Below are 23,971 nucleotides of genomic sequence, written 5' to 3' on the forward strand. Positions count from 1 at the left end.
TTTAGTTTCTCTTCAGAAAACGTCACTTTATTGATGTAATCCTCTTTCCCCACTCTCTCTGTCGAGGCTCTATCTCTGCCTCGTAAATTGTTAGACGCTGCTAGTATTCTGTTTCCTTGGCTATAATTTCTATACGCACTCTCCTCATTCGATAATTTAGTTTCTTTTTTTCTTTTTTGATTCAATAGAATAATGATCATCAACAAACTAATGCTATTTTTTCACATTTCTGTAACTCATTAATCTTCAGTCAACCCTCACTGATTTCCGATTTGAGAATATTCATCACCAGTCTTTTCAGTTCTTTGTTTCAGTAAGCGCAACGGGATCCTTTTTTCGCAAATATTTTCTAGGATGTTGCAACATAAATAGATGTAACAAACAGTTGCATCATCGTTAGTGGGATTCGTTTTCCGATCGAATTCCAGCGGGATTTACCGTGTTTGATTTCAACGTAATAATCAATTCAATAGATTAACAAACAATAGAAAACGAGTTCCTTTTTCGCTTTGCCACCGGGAACAAAATCAGGCAAAATGCCTAACGTGCACAAAGCATACATTCATAGCCGCTGACTTGGGCCTGGCATGGGATCCATGCCGGAGGAATGAGGCAACGGCGGTCTACTACTGGTACTGGCAATTGTCATTGGGCCAGCACCCACCGACAGCGCACTATTATTGTCCAACGGTAATGGTGGGAGAGGCACACTGGTCGGCGTTGGCAGATTGGAGTCCAGCTCGTAATTATAACTGTGCAATGGGTGGCCTCCGCCGCCTCCAGACTGGACCACTAAAGCTAGATTTTTGATCTCGGACAATCCCTCGCTGGAAGCCAGCGAAATCGACAGAGGGGACGTGTGATCCAGCGAACCGACGGCGTCTGTGAGATAAATGGATCTTTGTGAGAATAGAACATGATTAGGCATTTGGTTTGAACTACCAGTTCGATCAGAATCAGGAGAACGAGCTACTGCATTGCCTCGTAATTCCAGGATGGCTTCCTCCATTTTGACGACGATGGCTTTTTGTGCATGGTATTTGCGCTCTAAAGCCTACGATGAGAAAAAGGAACAACATTGTAATAAATATCTGCATTCATACAGTTCAAATCGCAGAATTAAAACATACATTGAATTGCTCTTTATGTTCTTCCTTGACCGTTTTAAGCATGCGCTTCTGCAACGTAATGGTTTCGTCACGCTTCATCAACTGCTGCTCTAATTCCATCAATCGTTCCTTTGACGAGTCTAGTTGAGATGATTTGCTTTCCAAGCTAATTTTCAAATCTAAAAAAAAATATGAATGAACATAAATTAGCATAGGTACTAATAATTGGTACTTCCCAAATCAGACATGCTTCAAAGGGTTTGTGATGCTATTCTCATACACATTATTGGCAGTCTAATGTTGCATGAAGAAGAAGAAACAGAAAAGATGATATTCGAAAAAATCTCCACGGGGAAGCATACGTAGACAATTTTGAAACTCTTTTTAAAAATTCTAGAAGCAATTTAATTAAAAACGATTAGTAGTACGGGGTCTGAAATTTCTTATATTGTGTAATAACCACATCATTTCGATTTAAAATTTTATTTAGTGATATTGCACTTTATACACAGTTTAAGAAATTTCCGACCCCGCAGGAGTTCAGTGCGTGATTTCTCTTGTTTCGGACAGCAGAACGATCGCGCGATCGGCCGAAATATTGTGTTCTGCATTGCGCGGCCGATAATAAAAATCAGTTCAGTGCGTGATTTCTCTTGTTGCGGATAGCAGAACGATCGCGCGGTCGGCCGATTATTGTGTTCTGCATTGCGAGGCCGGTAATAAGAATCAGCTCTGTGTGAGATTTCTCCTGTTTAGGACAGCAGAACGATCGCACGATCGGCCGAAATATTGTGTTCTGCATTGCGCGGCCGGTAACAAAAATCAGTTCAGTGCGTGATTTCTCTTGTTTCGGACAGCAGAACGATCGCGCGATCGTATATATATTGTGTTCTGCATTGCGCGGCCGGTAATGAAAATCAGATCAATGCGTGATTTCTTTTGTAGCAGAACGATCGCGCGCATTGCGAAGCCGGTAATAAAAATTCTTCAATAGTTTGCTGTAGCCATCGAGCAAGTAAGTACAGAGTGCTGCGCTTCCGTGCGGTCGTCCAAAATGCAAATCTCCTCAGCTTTTATATGCCACCGGGCGTGCATGTTTTAACTTTTAACTTAAATTAATGTTTTTTCCCATCCCATAGATCGCATCGCTTACCAAAGTGAATCCAGATAAATTATCCTTTGTAACTAAAACGATATCCTATCCCAAGACAATCGTGGAGATGCAGAGGTATACTCGGTCTCTAGTAGCAACGAGAGTCGGACTAACAATCCTTCCCTTCCTATATGACCGTAAGGACGTGGCCGGCGCCGTTATTGACTTTAAATATTTGAGCTCCCGAAACGTATACATTGAGAATGGGTAGCTAATCTCAAGCCCCATTCATTGTGTTCTCTGTACAATTTCGCAAGTTCAGTCAATCACGGAGTAGCAACTACGAATTGTGCGGTCATAATGCTCATGCTCAGTATAAGAAATTTCCAACCCCGCACTGCTAACCGTTTTTGATTAAATTTCTTCTAGAATTTTTAAAAAGAGTTTCAAAATTTTCTATGCTTATATTTCGTATGCTTCTCCGTGCATTTTTTTTTCCGAATATCATCTTTACGCTTCTTCTTCTTAATGCAACGTTTGTTCGCCAATAAACAACTCACCTTTCACCTCTTCCAGGTATGTTTCCTGAATCATTGCAATCTCCGCGTCCCTGGCCTTCAAACTTTCCAGCTCGGAAAGACGTTCCTTACACTTGAGCTGGATCTCCCCCATAAGAATCATCTCGCACTGCAATCGCGTCAGTTCGTCCCGGTACTGCTGGCCCAAGTCGGCCTTATGCAGCGCCCGTCCCATCTCGTTCGTAACGTCGAACAACTCGCCCCGTGCCTGTTCGAGAGCCACCGTTTGCTCCTTCCGTGTTCGTGTGTCCTCCGCTAGCGCCATTTCCAATTCTTTGATCCTCAGCTGTAAATCCTGATTCTTTCGCGTCTCAGCCGCGTAGCGCTCTTTCAGATCGATCACTTCCGTCGATCGTTTCGTGCAATCCATGTTGGTCTTCCGCCTTAGCCCGGCCAGTTCCGTATTCAGCGAACTAATCTCTTTGGTCAGTCTGGCAACCTGGTCCTTCAGTGCATCATTATTCTGTTCCAGCGCCCGTATCACCCGACTTTTGCCCAGCAGTCGACGGTTCCGCTCGGCGTGGATTTCCCGTCGATGTTTTTCGAACTGCAACTGCAAGTTTAGCAATTTGATATGGTCTAGGTATAGATCTTCTATTTGTCGCGGGTCACCAGTTTCCAATCGCTTCTTCACGCACAGCTCTATGTACTTGTCGAGCATGGCGTTCGGGTCCATTTTGATACCAGATTCCGCTTTTTCCTGCAGTCGCTTCATCGCAATGTCGGCCTTGAATTTTTGTTCCTCCTGCAGAATACCGTAAATGATCTGTTCGTATGGTTGCGGGTAGTTCTCGATTGTTTGTGTACCGCTGGACACGAGCTGTAATACCGGAGGGCCGACGGGCTGTGACGGTTTATGGCCTCCAACGTTAGTGAGATTCCTACGAATCTGCTGAAATAGAACCATGTTCTTACGTAAGTGCTCTTCAGTCTTTTGCTCTTGCTTCTTGTGAAAATGTGTCGCCGCTGAGATGGCCTCTTCTTCGGAAGGACTACTCCCACTGCTGCTATCTCCGTTCGTTTCAACGAGCGTCAGATCTTGCCTATCTCCAGACAATGTTTTCGGGTTAACTCTCAGGCTGTACTTTTTCAAATCAGGCAGCGAGTGCCTCCGTTGGTGCCGCTTAAGTGCCTCACATACCGCACCCCGTGTAGCATTGATTCCAACACTGTTCTTCAGCATGTAGATATTTGTCTCGGCTGGCGAAGTGCCGGTACTGTAGCTGGGATCGGAATCTACTAGGCACTGGCTATGCATCCGATACCGATTTCGAGTAAAGTTTATCATGGATTGAGAATTTTTGAAGTGTAGTCCGCCAGCTGAGCACGGTGAACCTTCTTCCTGCTCGAAGTCTTCGGAATCGAAGGCTTCCTTCATTGGGTGTAGCGGAACCAGAGGGTGTTGCGGCTGCTGGTTGCTTATCTGATCATGCAGCAGGTGGCTGTTGATGTCGTTTACTTCCTGATCTTCTTGGGTAGAATCGGATAACTGCACAAGCGTCGTTGAGTCGTGCCGTGGAGCGAGAACCGTTCCACCGGGAGTTAGCTTGAGGTTCGCGACCTTTTGGGAAACTCGATAGATTTCTAACGTCGGTTGATCGATCGGTAGCGGACTGGAAGGCACACTGTTGCTGGTCGTTGATGTTGCTGTGGTTGTGGTATTGGTGTTAGAGTTGCCGGCAATCTGCATTACTGAATGGTTCCGATCGTTCACCATTCGGAGCAGCTTTTGTGAAGTGATGATGCTCTTTTCGTTGAAGTTGAAGTGACTGGTCGGTTCTTTCTTGATCGGCGACGACGGTTGGCTGTTGTTCCAAATCGCTCGAACCGTTCCCGAATTGATGGGGTACGGTCGAACTGGCTTCACGATGTCCTTCATCGGTGTGGTTTCCGGAGTGGCTTCAACGGCTGCTTCCGGTGGGGAAGCACCGTCAGCCGCCGGTAGAAAAGGACCCGATATAGAAGGAATCGTGTAGCTGGGGGTTGGATTGGGAGTGTTGGGAACAGTTGCCGGACCAGGGGGTGGCGTCGGTTGCATCATATTACTCGGTGACCAGAACGAGTTCTGTACAGCTATGGTGCTAAGCTTTTCATCCGTAGAGGTCTTATTAAAGTAATTCACTGTAGCCTTCCATTGAAAATCGATTGTCGCGGTCATGGCATTGAACTCTACCGGTTTCATGGGGGTTGCATAGCAGGGGCATTCGCTGCTGATGAGCTGACTGTTTTGCACTTCCTGCGGCTTGCTCATGTAGTCGAGCGACATACGAGCACATTCACTCACAACGTCATGCGGCTCCATATTTCTCCATCGAATCTGGTTGATTTCACTTTCTTTATCCGATGACACCAGTCGCGGGTGGATCTTAACCGTATCCAACAAAGGTTTTATTGTGTGTTGAAAAACAGCTTGTTTATCCCCGCAATACTCCTGCTTTAGAAACATAACAAAATTGCAAGGATACATGCCGTATAGACGGTTGAATAACTCGTATAGACCGAATTGCAAATGAATCAACTGATCTTCAGGCAAACTGACGGAAGTGTTTCGATCAAAGGTCGCTAAATAGTTGAATATTTCGAACAAATCCTGCACGAACGTGCCCATCACCAGTGGAATGATCGGCAGCAGATCGATAATGCACAGCACAGCATTGATCAGCGGGATAATTTCCCTCTCTAGCTTGGAAAGCTTGAGGACTTCCTTCACCAGCTGGTGGTTGCCCACCTTGTGCAGCCACGTAGGTCGCTTCTGAATTATGTGTCCAAACAGCGTCAACGCGAGCATCCTGTTTGAGCCACTGCGAATCCACTCGCTCAGCTTATCCAAGATGAACTTGTCGTGAGGGTTCTGCACTTTGACCAGTATTTCCACAATGCGTATCGACGAGGTCTGTCCGAAGTATTCCATCATGCTGTGCGAGAGCCATGATTCACGCGCTGCAAGAACAAGAAAAAATAACAAGAAGTTAATAGTTATTTGAGCAACTTTTACGTGGGTAGTTATTTGAGCAACGTAGGTTGAATGAATTCTAATACGACTCGATATAATTGGCAAGGACCTATGCGACGAATAAAGGATCAGGATTGGAGGCTTGGAGCATGGAACTGCAAGTCATAAGGTTTCGAAGGTTGTGACAGAATCGATATACGTATCTAACTCATCATATGATAAGTGATTAAATATTGAATAAGAACCAAATATTCAGCGGCCTGCTTCAACAGATCAAAATAGCTGTGCAGTTCATGATAGTATGCATGCTGGGAGCAACTGATCTATAACATCCTTTTCTGGAATATTTGTATCACCGGCTTTTGCCTTTTAAGAGGGAGACATTGAGGATTGGACTCACGACCAATACCAGCAAAACGAAGTACATGATCGCTGGCAATCAACGTGGGTTCATTAGTGGTGGTGGTAGTGAAATGGTGGTGAAATTTGTGTATCTTGGAACATTAGTGACATGCGATAATGATGTTACCCGCGAGCTGAAAAGGCGTATTGCAAATGCAAACAGGGCTTATTACAGACTTCGTAACCAGCTTAAGTCCCGTAGTCGGCAAACGAAGACAAAATTCACGCAGTATACTACTCTGATTCTTCCGGTGGGTTTATACGGCTTTGAAACATGGACGTTAAAGGGGGCTGATCGGAGAGCTACTCGGCGGTAAACAGGAGAACGGTATCTAGTGGCGTCGCATGAATCACGAGTTATACCAGGTGTAAAAAAAAGGCTAAATTGGTCAAACGTTTCCTCATGTCTGCTCAGTTATTTCAGAAATTGAGACTCCCTGAGGAATCACTGTTGTTGGCACATCCGACGAAACACTACTGATAAATTGGTGGTCGATAGACGATGCAACTCCTACGAATAGGTACTTGTTTATTCATATCAGAATCACACAACTTAAGGGGAAGGGCCTAAGATTTACACCCTCAGATTTAACTCAGGGACCTTCCCTGAGCAAGGCAAATTTAAAAAAAATGGAATAACATTGTTATATTGATAAAACTGGTCATAACAGGAACAGGATTTTTGGGGACCTCTCAGCTAGCCTTGTTGAAATAATGCAGTGTTGGAGAACCGGAAAGGTACATTAGATCCGTATTGGGGCGGCCCGTTCAAGGGGAGGAGTATATACTTACACTCTTGGATAAAGCCAAGGAGTGCCCAGAGAGTGGATCTTATGCCTGGGAGGCGCAAAAGACGGTTGTCGCGACGATATCGGCAGATGAAGGCGGCGGCCTTCTTGATAAATCATTCTGTGTTTGTTTGTCATTCATAGACCCTTTGTTTATGGCATTTTCCAAACGTAATGGAATAATGTGTTTGGGAGGATTCATCACTGTGAGGAGGCTTCTTGTTTGAAATTTTCGTTGGCTTTTTTCGGCGAGTACACATGCACTAAAAGATCAAAGTATTGAAATGGAATAAGGCTTCTTCGGGAGAGATATTTTTTCTCGAGTTCGGCCCGTTATCGGCCCGAAGATGGAGAAAATAACACGTTATAGTAAATAGTTTTTTCTTAACTAATTTGATCGAATATACGGATAATTTTTATACGATTAGTAGCTATTACAGGGTGCTAACGAAAGGTATTAAAATCGCAGGGCTGGTAGCGCTCAATGCCGCTTAAAATAGTGACTTTAGGGACCAACACTGTCGAAAAAAGGGACCAAATAGTGACCTTCATTTGCAGAAAAAGTGACCAAATAGTGACTTTTAATTTCATTTGCAGTGACAAGAATTGACTTATGTTGTTAATAAGGCCGTTACGAATAATTTCCGCAATAAATTCCGCAAAATTTATGAATTGCCAAAACATTATTCAACAAATCCGATAAAAAGAAAAGTGTGTGCTTATTTAGTGCAATGTCTTCACTTGTCATAAATTATTTAATTCCATTACTTTGCAGTAATGACGGTAATGAATTTAGTCTCTCAAGTCAAGTCAAGTATGATACACTGATGTAATTAAATGGAATAGTTCGTCTTATGACAAATGAAAACTGAATTTGTTTTATTTTATTATTTTTTATATTTATTTTTGTATTTTCCGCCCCTTTGACCACTGGAAAAACACAATTTAAGGCAAGTCATATAAAATAAGGTGCAATAATGTTTAATATGGGTTCGAACTTATTCGGAAAATCTTCGCTTGTGTGTGCAAATGGCACTTTTTTATGATAGAAATTTATTTAAATATTATAATATAACAAATAATGATTCGACATAGATTTAATTTGGCTAAAAAAGTTTATAAATATGAAACCCAAGAATCATTACAAAACCTAAAGGATTTTGTTCAGAATTTCGAAAAGCCCAAACAAGAAGTTCAAGCTACCAACCGGTGAGTCAATATCAAAATAATAAAAATTTAAAAAGTTCACGATTTTTCTTGATAGAATATCCTAAGTTTATGCAGTTTCGATTGTCTAAATCGTCGTCAGAATATATTTAGGAAAATTGTTAAGTATTTATCAGAGCAGATGTCGAGAGACTTTTCATCTTGCTCCTTATGGAAAAAAAAAACATTAGAAAAACATATCTACGTAAAAATGTAAGTGATTCTAATTTTTCCATTTTGATTCAAAAATAAATATTTTTTTGGTTCAAAATATATATGTTCGTGAGTAAAACATTATTATTATTTATTTATTCAGACTAAGGCCGAAGTGGCCTGTGCGGTATATAAGAGTCTTCTCCATTCGGTTCGGTCCATGGCTACACGTCGCCAACCACGCAGTCTACGGAGGGTCCGCAAGTCATCTTCCACCTGATCGATCCACTTGATCGATCCACCTTGCCCACTGTGCACCTCGCCTTCTTGTTCCCGTCGGATCGTTGTCGAGAACCATTTTCACCGGATTACTGTCCTTCCTGTCTGTCCTACTGTCCTACTGTCTTCCGATTTTCGCGGTGTAAACGATGGATGGTTCTCCCAACAGCTGATGCAACTCGATGGTACGCAACACTTTCCTTTCAAAAACTCCCAGTGCGCGTTGGTCCTCCACGAGCATCGTCCAGGTCTCGTGTCCGTAGAGAACTACTGGTCTTATAAGCGTTTTGTAGATAGTTAGTTTGGTACGGCGGCGAACTCTATTCGATCAAATCGTCTTACGGAGTCCAAAGTACGTACGATTTCCAGCCACTATGCGCCTCCAAATTTCTCTGCTGGTATCGTTATTGGCGGTCACCAGTGAGCCCAAGTACACGAATTCTTCAACCACCTTGATTTCGTCACCACCGATAGAAACTCGTGGTGGGTGGCTTACATTGACCTCTCTTGAGCCTCTTCCTATCATGTACTTCGTCTTCGACGTGTTGATGACTAGTCCAATCCGTTTAGCTTCGCTTTTCAGTCTGATGTAGGCTTTCTCCATCCTCTCAAAGTTACGTGCCATGATATCAATGTCGTTGGCGAAACCAAATAAATGGACGGACTTCGTGAAAATCGTACCACTCGTGTCAATCCCTGACTTTCGTATTACTACCTCCAAAGCGATGTTGAATAGCAGACACGAAAGACTATCATCTTGCCGTAACCCTCTACGCGTTTCGAAGGGACTCGAGAATGCCCCTGAACTCGAACTACGCACATCACCCGATCCATCGTCGCTTTGATCAACCGCATCAGTTTATCCGGAAATCCGTTTTCGTGCATTAGCTGCCATAGCTGGAATCGATCAATTGTATCATATGCGGCTTTGAAGTCGATAAATAGATGATGTGTGGGCACGTTGTATTCAAGACATTTCTGCAGTACTTGGCGAATGGCGAACACCTGGTCTGTGGTGGAGCGTTCGCCCATAAAACCCGACTGGTACTGCCCCACGAACTCCCTTGCAATTGGTGCTAGTCGACGGCATAAAATTTGGGAGAGTACCTTGTAGGCGGCCTTCAGCAATGTGATTGCGCGGTAGTTGCTACAATTGCTTTGTTGTTCTTCAGCCGGCCAATCTCCTTCCGGATATCCTGGAGATCCGGAGGCGGTAAAATTATGTCCTGCGCGCGTTCTTCCAGGTCCATCACCATACCGCCATCTTCGTCTGCCACATCGCCATTTAGGTGTTCTTCGTAATGCTGCCGCCACCTTTGGATCACCTCACGCTTGTTCGTAAGAAGGTTCCCGTTTATGTCCTTACACATATCAGGCTGTGGCACGTGGCCCTTACGTGAACGGTTCAACTTCTCATAGAACTTTCGTGTGTTATCAGCGCGATACAGTTGCTCCGTCTCTTGACGGTCTCGATCTTCCTGCTGGCGCTTTTTCCTCCGGAAAATCGAGTTTTGCCTGTTCCGCGCCTGTTTATATAGTGCCTCGTTTGCCCTCGTGCGGTGTTGCAGCAATCTCGCTCATGCTCACATTCGCCGTCATACCAGTCGTTTCTCTAATCCGGGGGCACCGTGCTAAGTGCAGCGGTTGCGGTGCTACCAATGGCGGATCGAATATCTCTCCAGCCATCTTCGAGAGACGCTGCGCCTAGCTGCTCTTTCGTTGGGAGTGCCACTTCCAGCTGCTGCGCGTATTCTTGGGCTAGTCTACCGTCTTGTAGCCGCCCAATGTCAAGCCGCCTTGGACGCGTGTTGTACAACGTCGAGAGTTTTGAGCGCAGGCATACTGCAACGGGGTAGTGGTCGGATTCAATATTCGCACTGCGGTGCGAATTTAAGTGCGGACGTTCGTGATGTCGGAGAAGAATTTACCATCGATTAGAACGTGGGCGATTTGGTTTTCCATTTCTTGGTTAGGGGATTTCCATGTGGCCTTGTGGATATTTTTGCGGGAAAAGAAGATGCTTCGGACTACCATAGGGGAGGAGAAGACCACCAGCTGTCATCGAGAGAAAAAGTAGAATCATTGAAATTTTACACGGTGTGGTATAGGAAATGAAGTATATTTTTGTTATAAAACAAAAATTAAGGACGTTTCCCAAAAAAATCTTGGTTTACGGGGTTAGAATTTTAAAAGCACACAAAATAGACATGATATCTCGATTTTTATATTTTTTTCGAATAAGCAGTTAATGCTTAAGATTGTTGAATTTCTAAACCCACAAACTAAAAATTGTTTGACAAAAAAATTATGTAACGTTCTAGAGACATTTTAAAACTCATTTTCAATATCATGCCATGTCAGCTTTCCATGGTTCTACTTTTTCTCTGAACTTTTCCAGGTGGCAGCACTGATGAAGGAACCTCCCCCATACCGCGTGTATACACGTGTATACACCATACGGTGTGCAGACTATCCGGTCCGATGACCGGTCTATACATTTCCTCCCTTCCTACCTGTGCGTTCATGTAGCCGATGACGATATTGACGACCCGCAGTGGGCATCCATCGTATGTCTGCTCCATCTGTGCTTAGAACGCTTCTTTCTCGTCGTCGGGTCGCCCTTCGTGTGGGCAGTGCACGTTGATGATGCTATAGTTGAAGAAACGGCCTTTAATCCTCATCTTGCACATACTTGCGTTAATTGGCTGCAACCCAATCACACGATGGCGCATCTTACCCAGCACTATGAAGCCGGTTCCCAGCTCGTTGGTGGTGTCACAGCTTTGGTAGAAGGTAGCCGCTCGATGCCCGCTTTTCCACACTTTCTGTCCTGTCCAGCAAATCTCCTGCAGCGCCACGACGTCGAAGTTGCGGGGATGTAATTCATCGTAGATCATCCTGTCGCAACCTGCGAAACCTAGCGACTTGCAGTTCCATGTTCCAAGCTTTCAATCGTGATCCTTTATACATCACCTAGGTCTTTGCCAATTATATCGAGTCGCATTATCTCTTATATTGTTCGTAATTTTTGGTTTTCCAGGCGGCTTATTGGGCCTGCGCAAACCTCCTGTCTCGTCGGAGGGCCGTCGTGTCAGTGCTGTTTAGCGTCCCACCTAACACCAGGACTTGGGCTGGTGCGCTTTGAGCGGCACACGGTCGCTTTGGTGGGGCCTACTTGCGTATACATGCAGCTTTTTATAGAGGTTTAACAGGGCCCACTGTCAAACCCCACCACATCCTAGGCAAGCCCCACAACTCGCAGATGGCCTGGGGAGGGATCATCAAGCCCTTGGACATAGTCCCTGCTGTCCGCCCGCGTGGCAAATAGATAGACCCTAATGAATGACATGAATATTTCAAATTTTTAAACAATATTTTAATATATGTAGCATGAGGGTCACTCCTCACGGAATCCAAGTTTCAAAGTGCTCGCGTTTTTGGAGGCACACCACATGATACGGAAGCAACGCACAACTGTCATTTTTATTTTTTCACACGCATGCTGCGACGCAGCAAAGCTAAATCAACAAAAATGACAGTTGTGCGCCGCCTCCGTATCGAGTGGTGTGCCCCCGAAAACGCAAGCACTTTGAAACTTGGATTCCGTGAGGAGTGATCTTAAAGAACTGAAGAGAGACGAGCTCGGTGATCTAGTGGCTTATAAGCAGGAGGTCGTGGGTTCAATTCCAGGCTCGTCCCTTTTCTTCTTTGTATTTCAAATGAAATTCTTTCTGTGTTTTACATTCTACCAAAACGATTTCTTTCCTCCTCCTCCCACAATAACAATTCAAAAACTCTCCAGGAAGTAGAATTTTCTGCATCTTTCTTAAGTAGGTGCCAACTAAACATCCTTCCCCTTCCTCGGCATTCGCAAGGACGTGATCAGGACAGATCTCGTCTATTGAATTGCTTCCATTTCCATCCAAGCAGAGGCATCGCGTGATCGATTCTTCAACCTGTGCACTATATTATTATTTCGAGAAAAACACATAAAATTGACCTAAAATGATGAACGAGTCATTTTCCCGCGCGTTTCTCAAACATATTATTTTGTTGCATCTAACTGGTTCTTAGATACTATTTATTTTCTGAATTAACTCAAACTAAACTAAGCTTGAAAGTGATAGTTCTTAAAATTAAAAATTATTATCATCAGAATCGTTTCCAATGTGACAAAAAAGACATATATCTATTTGGAAATTATTGAGCTGGCACTTTCAATTCTAATTTGAGTTACTTCGTAAAATGGGACGAGGTTTTAAATAAAGAAAACAAAATTGGAATATATTAATCATGCAAAGTTACTAATAATAATTTGTAATAAGCATCCCATATCAGAAAAATAAAGTATGTACATGAAATTGAACATAAACTTTATAGCCTTAACTCTTCTTAATTATAAATAATTATTCTATTTACAATTTATTTCTTTGATCAATATTCTGGACTGGACAGATGTCGAACAGCTCCCTAACTAAATAAATTAGATTTCTCTAAAAAAAACCTTCAGAAATAAATTTCTTTGAAAATGTTGACCCGTTTCATATTCGCTAATTCTGCGACAATAATATGTATGTAGATTTTTTTTAAATGTCTGTTTACTGTTAGTATACTGTTAGAATATAATAAGCGTATTTGTAAACAGGCTTTATTGCAAACGCTTATTAGCAGATGACAATTACTGTTCACATCGAGCAAATGTCGCGCTAGTATTATCGGACAGCACATTGTCGCCAGGATTAGAGCACCTCCACGGGAGTCCCCATCTGGGTCCCTATCGCTTTTTCCGGGCCCTCTATAGGGACTCATTTGTACACCGGAGGTATCTAAACGGGAATGTAAAATAAGAACGCAACTCAAAATTAGCCGTGAGTTTCCAAATTTAGCGCCCCATACTGGGTTGCTAAATTTCCATACAGGGTAGCTATTTTGTGAAACGTCACTTTGGTATTGATAAAAAATTGCAGAAAATTTGTTTTTCTTTTCCAGAACAATTCCGACATAAATTAAATAGCAAGGGAAATATTTTTTTTTTTTTGGATCTTGTGCCCCAGTTCAACTTCGCGACGTAATTAATCAACTACATAGGGTAAAGTGTCCAATAGTGGACCCACAACCAATAGTGGACCCTCCAGCCATTTTTGGATTATTCAAGCACAATGTAAACATTTTGTTATGAAATTCCATCGGGAGAACCTACCCTACAGTCCTATGATGGAATTGCATTGGAAATGCTATGGAAAGTAAAATTAGATGATTTTTTACAATTGTATAAAAAATAAACACGAGAGTGTCCATTATAGGAATATTTTGGGGGTCCATAATAGGGAAGAAGAACGTCCCGAAACGGGACATGAAAATCAATTGAAGTGTCGACTATAGGGAAGCAATTTCCCATTATGGACCCCCAGGGGGTCTACTATAGGGCGAATTGAGTTAAGCTTCAAAATGTTAATTTCAACGAATAACGTCGTGTATTTGGGTGTTTTATGTATGTATCGTGAAGAGGAGATGCAGAGCTTGTTGTTAGATATCAAGCAGAATTAATATGTTGAAAATCTCTACTCCTTATAACAGGAAGAAGAAAATTCCGCTACTAGGGGGTCCACTATTGGGCATTTTACCCTATAATGAGAAGCGTTTCGCACCAGCGCCCGCTAGAGCCCGAAATATTCATAGATTTTTCGCGAATGAAAATTCTACTGTTTTTATATTATTGCGAGTTAATTCGAGGAGGTCTTCCAGGATTCCCTCAGAAAATTCCTTTAGTAATTGTTCTGTATGTCCTTCAAGTAGTAGTAGCTCCTCCAGAAATCTCCAGAAAGTTTTTTTTGAAAAAAAAAACAAACCAGCAAAGAGAGCAGCCAGAAACCAGTTTTTCTGATGCAAATAGAGAAAAGATATTTTAGTTACTAGATAAAGATTGTCGCTGTCGTCGCTATCCGGAACATCTTTTGCTGGCGAGGATAGGGGAGCTAAATGTCAAAGAAGGAAAATCCATACGATTTGACAGGTATGTACCAGGTACCACACATGTTTCGGACAGCAGAACAAAGGGAACCGAAGCGACAATCTTTATCTAGTAACTAAAATATCTTTTAAATAGAGTAACCAGAAGTTCAAATTAAAAGTGAACCCCGTTAATTTGAATGAGGTACCGTTCAATTTATCGGGGGTCCACGGTAGTTCGTTTGAAAATTATTTATTGTGTTGGAAATTCATCTAGGATCCCTAGAAGATTTTTCCGGGAGTTCCCCAGCAATCTTTGTGTTCTTTTAAGAATCTTTAGCAGTTCTCCCAGAATAGTTTTAGGCTTTCTTCCAGATTCTTTCGGGATTTTTGCCTTTCTCGTATACTAAGTATACGTAAAGGCTATAATTTCACTCCAAAACCAAACTTTTGATAGAAGGCTCGGAGACCCATAGTGTTATATACCAATCGACTCAGCTCGACGAATTGAGGTGATGTCTGTTTGTGTGTATGTATGTATGTGTGTGTGTATGTGTGTATGTGTACACATTTTGTAGACACACTTTTTGGAACTTAGCATTACCCGATTTACTCGCAACAAGTTGCATTCGATGGGGAATGCGGTCCCATTGTTTGCTATTGAAAATTGGCCTGATCGGACATTGCATTTCGGAATTATTGAAAAATCATTGTTTTTTCCCAAGGGTCCCCCTTGGAAAAAAAATTTCAAGATCGAAAAAAAATTTTTTTTCAAGAATGGTTGAAATGCATAGTAATTAATGCAAAAACATGCAAAATTTTGACCTTTCCTATGTGATTTTTTCAGTACATTTTACGATGCACGAGAAAGGCACCATCGCCGCTAGGTGGATTAATCTGGGTTTTTGGTATTGGAATTGCCTTATAATTTTTTGTGGTTCGTTTGAAAACATAGTTTTTTCAAGAGAATTCTCCGGATTCTTCCGGATGATGTTACAAATGTTTTCATTCAAAAACTCTGGAAGAATTCATGCAGGATTTTGTCAAGAGATTCCTGTAGGAAAACTGGTGGAAATTTCAGAAGGACTTTCTTCGACTGAAAGTATAAATTCACGAACGAAATTTCCAGGATAAAGGAAATCCAGAAGGAATAATGGTGAACAAATTTACTATGACGGGTCTCCATTTAGCCTTACGAGCAAAAGCGTAGAATTGTCCTCCGGAGATAGCGAGCTCTATTCTCGATTTGGCCAAGGATGTTTTCGAGTGGGCTCCTTGGGCATAGTTGTTACACAAAATACATACTCAAGCAATGGCGGGCACAGGAAAGCTTTCAATTAATAACTGAGGAAATGCTAATAGAATACTAAGTTGAGCAGCTAGCCAAGTTCCAGTTGGAATAAAGAGCCATTGAAGAAGATGATGACTACTTTTAGCAACGCCCGGTGAGAACTTGATATGTTTACGAAGTCGCTATACCTAAAACAGAAACCACCGGTGGGAAGATGGGGCGCTATCCTAAAATAGCACTCGGGAAGGAGCGCTATTATAAGAATAGCGATGAGGCCTCCCGTGGAGGTGCTCTTAGTGGATATGTAAACGGGCCATCCCATTCAATATCAAATATCGAAAGCGCTTTTGCTTCGCGGTGCTTATTCAAAGCGGAACTTTTGACATGGAACGCTTTGAGGGGGCAGAAATGCGCGCGCTTTGCTCTTCTCTTCCGATTTTGTTCCGATCGCGCTCTCTTCACCGAATCGCGCATGCGCTGTTTGAAGCGGTTCTCGACAGGCACCAAACCGTGCACTGTCAGCGAAGAACGCTTTAACTACCTAGGGTAACGGTACCAATAGTGGAGGTATTAGTAGATCCACAAAAGAAAATATTTTTAAAAAATTGATAATTATGGGAAATTTACAGCTTTTATATCTTAGTCAATAGAAAAACTAATAAATTTGCTAACAAAAATGAGATAGATGTCATTTAACATCAACAATTACCAAATATTGCTTGCACCACTATGGGTACACTATTTCTTTAGTGGAGGTAAAAATTAATTTTGGTTCCCATAGTGGTGCTATCCATTGGTTCCCATAGTGGTGCTGGACTCGCCACTATTGGTACAGTTGCACCACTACAGGTGCAAGGGAGTCAATTTTGTTAAGGAAAATCATTGTTTTCAATAGTTTTCCAAACGAAATATTAGGATAAGTTTCATTTAACAGGATATTTAAAGCACGACGCATCAATTGAAACCATCGTAAAGTGTATAAATATGATAAATTTCGTTAAAACCATACTACCTCCACTATTGGTGCTACCTCCACTAAGGGTACGGTTACCCTATATAAGAACTGACCCAAGTAACCATGGAGCTATACTGCCCATAAATTCATAACAGTCCCATGTAGATAGGAAAACAAGCAAACATGGGACTGTTATGGATTTATGGGCAGTATATAGGCTTGCAAATAATACAGCCATTAAAGTTGACTTAAAGTGGAAAAAGGCCCTTTTACGACCGAAATAATGCTTCATTACTTTGACATGCTGAATTAAAACATAAGTAATGCATCGCTGCATTCGTAATGCTGAACTAGAGTATCGTTGCTTGACAGTTCATGAATAAATGCATGTTAACATTATTAAAACTAATCTAATGCAATTAGCATTTAATATGCTGATCTGTGATTGATTACTTGCATCAATTAATGCTTGGTGGTTACTTGGGGAAGAGTTGATCTAAGAAGCTGACTCTTTTGAATGAGCAGAACGGGTCAAATCCGCTCAGGCATGTGGTAGTAGCGGATTGTGTTAAAATAATAATCTAAGATACGAAATGGAAGCATGAATTATTTGAATGAGATTTAAATTTCTAAATCGAAGCAATCGGCGTTCGAATAGTAGGCGCCCATTAGCACACGAATATGAGCTCGATTGACAGAACGAAACAAAGAAAGATACGATACTAATCCGAATATTTTTCTCACATCATGGTGTACATCATCGACAGGCATGTCCCAAAAAAGTCAGTTCGATCAGACTCTCGTATCCCGTGGATGACGAATGCTCGCTGAAAAAGTGCAAGAAAGCTGCACTCAGAAGTTACACGAAACACCGTACGTTGCCACTCAAATTCCACTATGTTAGACTCAACAACGAGTATAAGCGGATCAGTCGTTATCATTTCCTACGCTACCAAAGAGGGATACAACGACGACTAAGATCTCACCCAAAGTCCTTTTGGAGCTACGCAAACGAATAGCGCAAATAGACTGGATTTCCATCGTCCATGGTATTCAATAATGAATCTGCAAGCACCCAACAAGGACCTGTTCTCAGCTAAATTCGCCAGTGTGTTTGAAGACGAACAACTACCTGTTGATGTCGTGACCACCGCTGCCAGCAACGTCCCATTAACTAATCAATCGCTCGGAGATATCGAGGTGAATGTCGAAACCATCTCGAGAGCGATGTCAAAGCTTAAGACATCATCTAAGCCTGGTTCTGACGGTGTTCCATCGATGATTGTCAAAAAGAATATTACCTGTCTGCTGGAACCGCTTCTCCTGTTATTCCAACTCTCTCTATCCAGCGGCACATTCCCATCTTGTTGGAAGACTGCAGATATGTTTCCGGTCTACAAAAAGGGGAGCAAGCGTGATGTGAACAATTATCGGGGTATCACATCGCTTAGTGCAATAGCGAAGCTTTTTGAACTGGTTGTCATGGACCCGCTAAATGCCCACTGCAAACAATATCTTTGCGCTGACCAACATGGTTTTACAGCTGGCCGTTCAACAACTACTAACTTGTTGTGCCCAACGTCGTACGTCACGGATAGCATGATTGCACGCACTCAAACGGACGTGATTTAATTAAATTCTTTCTGCAGCATTCGATAAGCTGAACCATAAAATTGCAATCGCCAAGCTTGACAGACTTGGAGTCGGTAAAAATCTTCTCGATTGGTTTCGGTCATATCTGACCGAACGCCAGCTTGTGGTTGCTTTAGGCGATTGTCGCTTAGATAGTTTCCGCGCTTCGTCTGGTATACCGCAGGGCAGCCACTTGGGGCCTTTAATTTTCCTGCTTTACTTCAACGATGTTCAGCATGTAATCGATGGACCACGGACCACGATGGACCAACTGGTGTACTCTGAACCGACTTGTGGTCAAACCGGCGAAATGTTCGGTAATTATTTTTTCACGAAAGAAGGAGCCGATCCGGTTTAGTTACTCTCTTCTCGACACGACCATTAACCGAGTGCATTGCGTGAAAGATATGGGAGTTCTTCTGGATTCGCAACTTACATTTACCCAGCACATATCCTTTGTCGTCGATAAAGCGGCCAGAACGCTTGGCTTTGTGTTCTGGGTGGCGAAAAATTTCACCGACGTACATTGTTGAAGGCACTCTACTGCTCTCTCGTCCGGTCGACGTTGGAATACTGCTCGGCGGTCTGGTGTCCTTACTACAACAACGGATCGGAACGCATCGAATCAATACAACGCCGCTTTCTTCGTTTTGCATTGCGCAAACTACCATGGAGAGATCATTTCGCCTACCTAGTTACGAGGATCGCTGCCAGCTGATCGACCTTCTTCCGTTGCGTATTCGTAGGGACTTAAGCAGAACACTGACCGTCGCTGACATTATTCAAGGAAGGATCTATTGTCCAGACATTCTGCAACAAATTAACCTTAACGTGCAACATCGGCCATTGCGGAATAGCATAATGTTGAGACTTCCCCTTCGCCGCACCAACTATGGTCTGGGCAACGCACTGAACGGGCTACAGAGAGTTTTTAATAGGGTGGCATCAGTATCTGACTACTATATATATATATATATATACAATATATACAATATATATATACAAGTATATATACTTGACAAGAGATGCGCTTCGCCGTAGTTTTGTAAATGTTTTTCGTCGTAGTAGCTGACGCGCATATGCTAGATAAGTGTATTTAAGTCCCATGACAAGTTTATTTTTCGTTGTGTTTTTACTGTTTTGTTAATAAGTTATTATTGTAATGGCCATACTAGTTTTGAATCATCATTAGGATTACGAACAATCAGTTGATGTACACCATAAATAAAATAAATAAATAAATGAATTTTCCACTGACCAGTACCCAGATGCATATGTGGATGCAAGCGAGGTTGGTGACCTCGACCTAGTGTCTTACACAGTTTTATGCGCTTACATCAATTTTTGAAAATAGTCCTAAGAATAAATATTAGGTACATCGTCTATGTATCACTAGAGCTACTCGTTCTGTCAGAACATACTTGTGAGTCCATGAGAATTCAGATATTCGACGGATGTCCCAAGGATATTCGCTCGGCCACGACAAGGCCCACCTCTAAATTTAAATTGATTCATATAGTAGGCCTCATAATTTATAAGGTCAAAGTTGAATTGCTTCTTATAGGTATTCATATTATCCATAGATTATTGTAAACCAAACCCTTTTTAACCCGAACAAGTTCATTCTTGCCAACCGCGAGGGACCCAAAAGGTTCAAGCTATTGAGAAAACTTAATATTAATTAACAATTCAATAATTATGTTACAATAATAAAATGAAATATATTATTAGTCGAGTCTCGATACAATCAGTTAGTTAGTTAGTAAATTAAGCTGCTGCTAATGCTAAAAAAAACCTCCGGACAAAAAGGGATCTTTCTCCTCAATCCTCCGCAAGGTAGTCAACCCGAAACTTCCCCCGGTGGCAAGGCCTAATGGAATGAAGACAGAAGTTAGCAATCAACAGAACTCAACATTGATGCCAGCATCAAGAACAACTATCGGGCCTGGGACAACTCGGTCATGTTTCGTCATGTACGAGTCCTTGCAGGCAACATCGACGTTCCCTCTTCTTCTTCTTTTTCTTCTTATTGGCATTACATCTCTCATTGGGACATTGTTGCCTCAGCACTTCCACAGTTATTAACTGCGAGGTTTCTAAGCAAAGCTACCATTTTTGCATTCGTACTTTATGAGGCTACCACGATGATTCAGCGATGTCCAGGTAAGTCGAGACAATTTAATAAAATTGTTACTCAAAATCATTCCAATCCAGCTATGAAAGAAATTTTTCAAATACCTAGTTCTACTCAACGCACAAATCCCATCAACACACGTAATGAACAGTGGGATCGTCATTCGGCCACTATTTTGTTGTTGGCGCCAGCCAAGCGTTGTCGCTTCTCGTACCAAACATTATTGTCTTATTTTTAGAACAATAATCACTGGTACGTTAGTGATCGTGAGGAGCGAGCAGTTTGTTTTCGCAAAACATCTCTCAACGTTTTTTTTTCTGCACATTTTCGTACAGTATGCGGCAGACGTGCTTATTTGCTTATCTTCAACGCATAAATTTACGTTTACGTTGGGCATGCTTGACAGGAGTTGTTTGCCTTTCTTGAGTTGCGCTTCATTAGCTCTCCATTTCATTAAATACGAATGAAAGTCAATGAATGGTCTTGACAATTTTTACAACAGTAACTTCAGTTAATTTTGAGCAACTTTAGCAGCTAAAACCAACAACATATTCAATATACAGAATCAGCATATGTGCGTCCAAATGTATGAGGACGTGTCAACCTTTGCTATGAGCCACAATGTTCGTCTGAATCAGATAGAACATTCTCGCTCATAACAAAGTTTTCATTTTTCAATGGTATAGCTACGCGAATCAGAAAAAAAAACAAATAGGAAGTGATCGAATGTATGCTTCAGCAATGCTTCTACGTATTATTACTCTCCTACTGCTACCAAATAACTCCAATCTTAAAACATAGAAGGATAGGTTCGCAACAAACAACATCATCAGGACATTTCACTTCTACAGGGTATTCATTTTCGCACACTTTGAACGTTATGGGTAAAAACAACCATAAACGGATTCTTGACATAGACATCGCTGCAACTATGCCAGCTGTTTCTCTATCAGATGTGAGGTAACAAATAACGGATTGATTTGGAAGCAGTTCCTGAAAAAACATGCTGAACAAATTCCTTCAGTAAACTATTTGGTTCTGTTCTGAACTAGTGCCCAATAAATTTAGAAACAAATGTCAATTTTGATATTGTCGCGTTTCTATTTTGTAGGTGTGTTTCGATCCAGAATCTGTTTAAGCTGAATCATGCCCTTAATGTATTTGTAATTTTAATGAGTACGAATTATTTACATATAATTTTTATTGCTAATAATGTAGCAAACAAATTCATCTCCTATTATGCAAAAATCATGCAAATACTAAGGACTAATCGATCTCTCAGGCCTAGTATCATGTGTCTATCAAACATGTTTTCCCATTTCGTTTTAATTGTTATTACGTGATTCCATGATTGTTATTGGTCTCAATAAAAAAAACCTCGAATAGAATGCATTTATCTCAGAGACAGTTCATATTCGTTGATTTCAATGAGCAATGTTTCAAACTCAATTATTGTTAATTGCATTGAATCTGCTAGCTTCAAAATACAAACCGGAAAATCATAGTTGCATACTTTCGTTATTCATGTTAAGTTTGTTATTAAAAGCATTATATTTGAAACATTGAAACCAAACACTATGAACCCCAGACATTCTCAGCCTCTGACCATTTACATTTCATCTGGTTGACATTCCCCATCATGTGCGATGGAAAAGCCAAAATTGTGAGGTTATTTCCCCCCTTCTAGAACTCCAGCAAAACAAATCCCAACCCACTTAGCAAAAGAAAAGTCTACTCACTGCTGGTAAACAACTCGTTGAACCGTCGTTTGGCCTCATCCACCACAGCCAGATTGTTGGACTCCAGGTCGGAAAACAGCTTCGGCACGTCCATGTCCGATGGGTACAACTCAATACGCTCTATCTATATGCCCCCAGCACGAACAGCAACAACAACACCGATGTTGTTGCCGTATTTTTGTTTTTTCGTTCCGCGTAGACAGCTAATCCCTTCCCCTGGCAGGGACGTTGCCTCCTATTCGTGGATCCACACAAATTTTCCACCGACTCGTTACAGCTGTGTTTTCTTCGTCGTCCTCGAATCTCTCCGCTCCTCGTTCCCTACCAGCATACTCCTTCACCGCCTTGTTACTGCTTACTGCTGCACCTCCGCCGGGATGTCTCATGACAATTCCTATCAAATGTATCACTCGGCAATCATCATACAGTTTCACCAACAGTAACCATCATTTTGCACAAACTTTTGTCCAATCGAAAAAGCTCCGATGGAGAGGAACCTGACACTGCGGTGCAGAGAAATAATGTCAAACTGCACGCAGCAGTGAAAAAATAACACTTGCTTTGTCCGTTCCTGTTTTCGCACACCGCCACCACACCCACTATCCGTATTCTTTCCTGCCCCTCCAGCTGTGGAAGCAGTTCTTCCTGCCACTGTTACTTTTCGATCCGGCAGCTCATACAAATCCACCTGCTTTGGTTCTCCAATTTCCGTTCACAGTACTTGTTTCGCACCGTAAATACCGAAAAAATCACCCTACAGTCGTTAATCATGAAGATTTTCGCCTGTCTTCAATCTTCCATTTCTGCTGTCCGTTTTCCAGCAAAACCATTCATATCTGCACAGCACACAATCCGAATTCCGTCCAATCTGTTCGAACACTTCTCTCGACTGCCGAGCGGACACGACTGATTGTTTCAAAGGTATGGCACAGATCGGTACTGTTGGCTCTTTCACTCTCGCGCGAAATTCACGCAACCTAATACATGACGTCACAAATTGCGTTGCTTATCGCCGCAGTGGGAGTGCGAAAGATAACATAAGCATCTTCAACGCAATTCGCGAAGTCGAAGCAAAATTTTTCACACAAACAATGACAGTTCTTTATGGGTTTTTACAGTAGAGCAACAGAGAGGAGGAGATGGCGGCCATGTTTCACTCAAACTCTGACAGATAGCAATGGGATTTCTCATAGGAGGGAAGAGCAGAATTTGCTTCGACTTCGCGAATGTCGGTGTACACTACCTGGTGCGCATAACAATCCGAACAGGCCTTTTTGTGTGACATGACAGCTCGCGAGCTCGGCACGGACATATCAAGCATAACTTTTCTTTTGGACGTATTGCGATTTTTTTCACCATTTAGGCTGTGAACCATTCCACCGATTCGTTTAACTTTTAGTTAAAATTTGACATTCCGATGGTTATTTTCCCATCGTGGTTAAAATTTTACTCCGAAGCCGACCCATTTGAGTTTTGACAGATTGATAGTTATTTGGAACGAAATGGTTTTGGCGCCAATTTTCTCGCGAACAAAGTTTAACTATCGAACTGTCAAATCTAACCATGCTCCGGAGCAGGGTTATTTTTAACCACGGCGAAATAACCATCGAACTGTCAAATTTTAACTAAAAGTTAAACGAATCGGTGGAATGGTTCACAGCCTTAGCATATTTTATTCATATACTCCATTGCACAGTGACGTCACACACG

The 23,971-nt window shown here is 42.1% G+C and overlaps 1 protein-coding gene across 1 annotated transcript; it reads right to left on the bottom strand.

Annotated features, from left to right (window-relative positions):
* On the bottom strand, positions 1–23,172 carry LOC134227880 (hamartin). The gene is made up of 5 exons (XM_062709580.1): positions 22,262–23,172; positions 2,763–5,720; positions 1,131–1,288; positions 943–1,054; positions 1–882 (listed from the first exon to the last, which is right to left on the bottom strand). Exons 1-5 carry the CDS (start codon positions 22,353–22,355, stop codon positions 563–565), a joined length of 3,642 nt encoding a protein of 1,213 aa, XP_062565564.1. The 5' UTR covers positions 22,356–23,172; the 3' UTR covers positions 1–562.
* Between the last annotated feature and the right edge of the window lie 799 nt (positions 23,173–23,971).

The sequence above is a fragment of the Armigeres subalbatus genome, chromosome 1, assembly GCF_024139115.2.
Source record: "Armigeres subalbatus isolate Guangzhou_Male chromosome 1, GZ_Asu_2, whole genome shotgun sequence".
NCBI lineage: Eukaryota > Metazoa > Arthropoda > Insecta > Diptera > Culicidae > Armigeres > Armigeres subalbatus.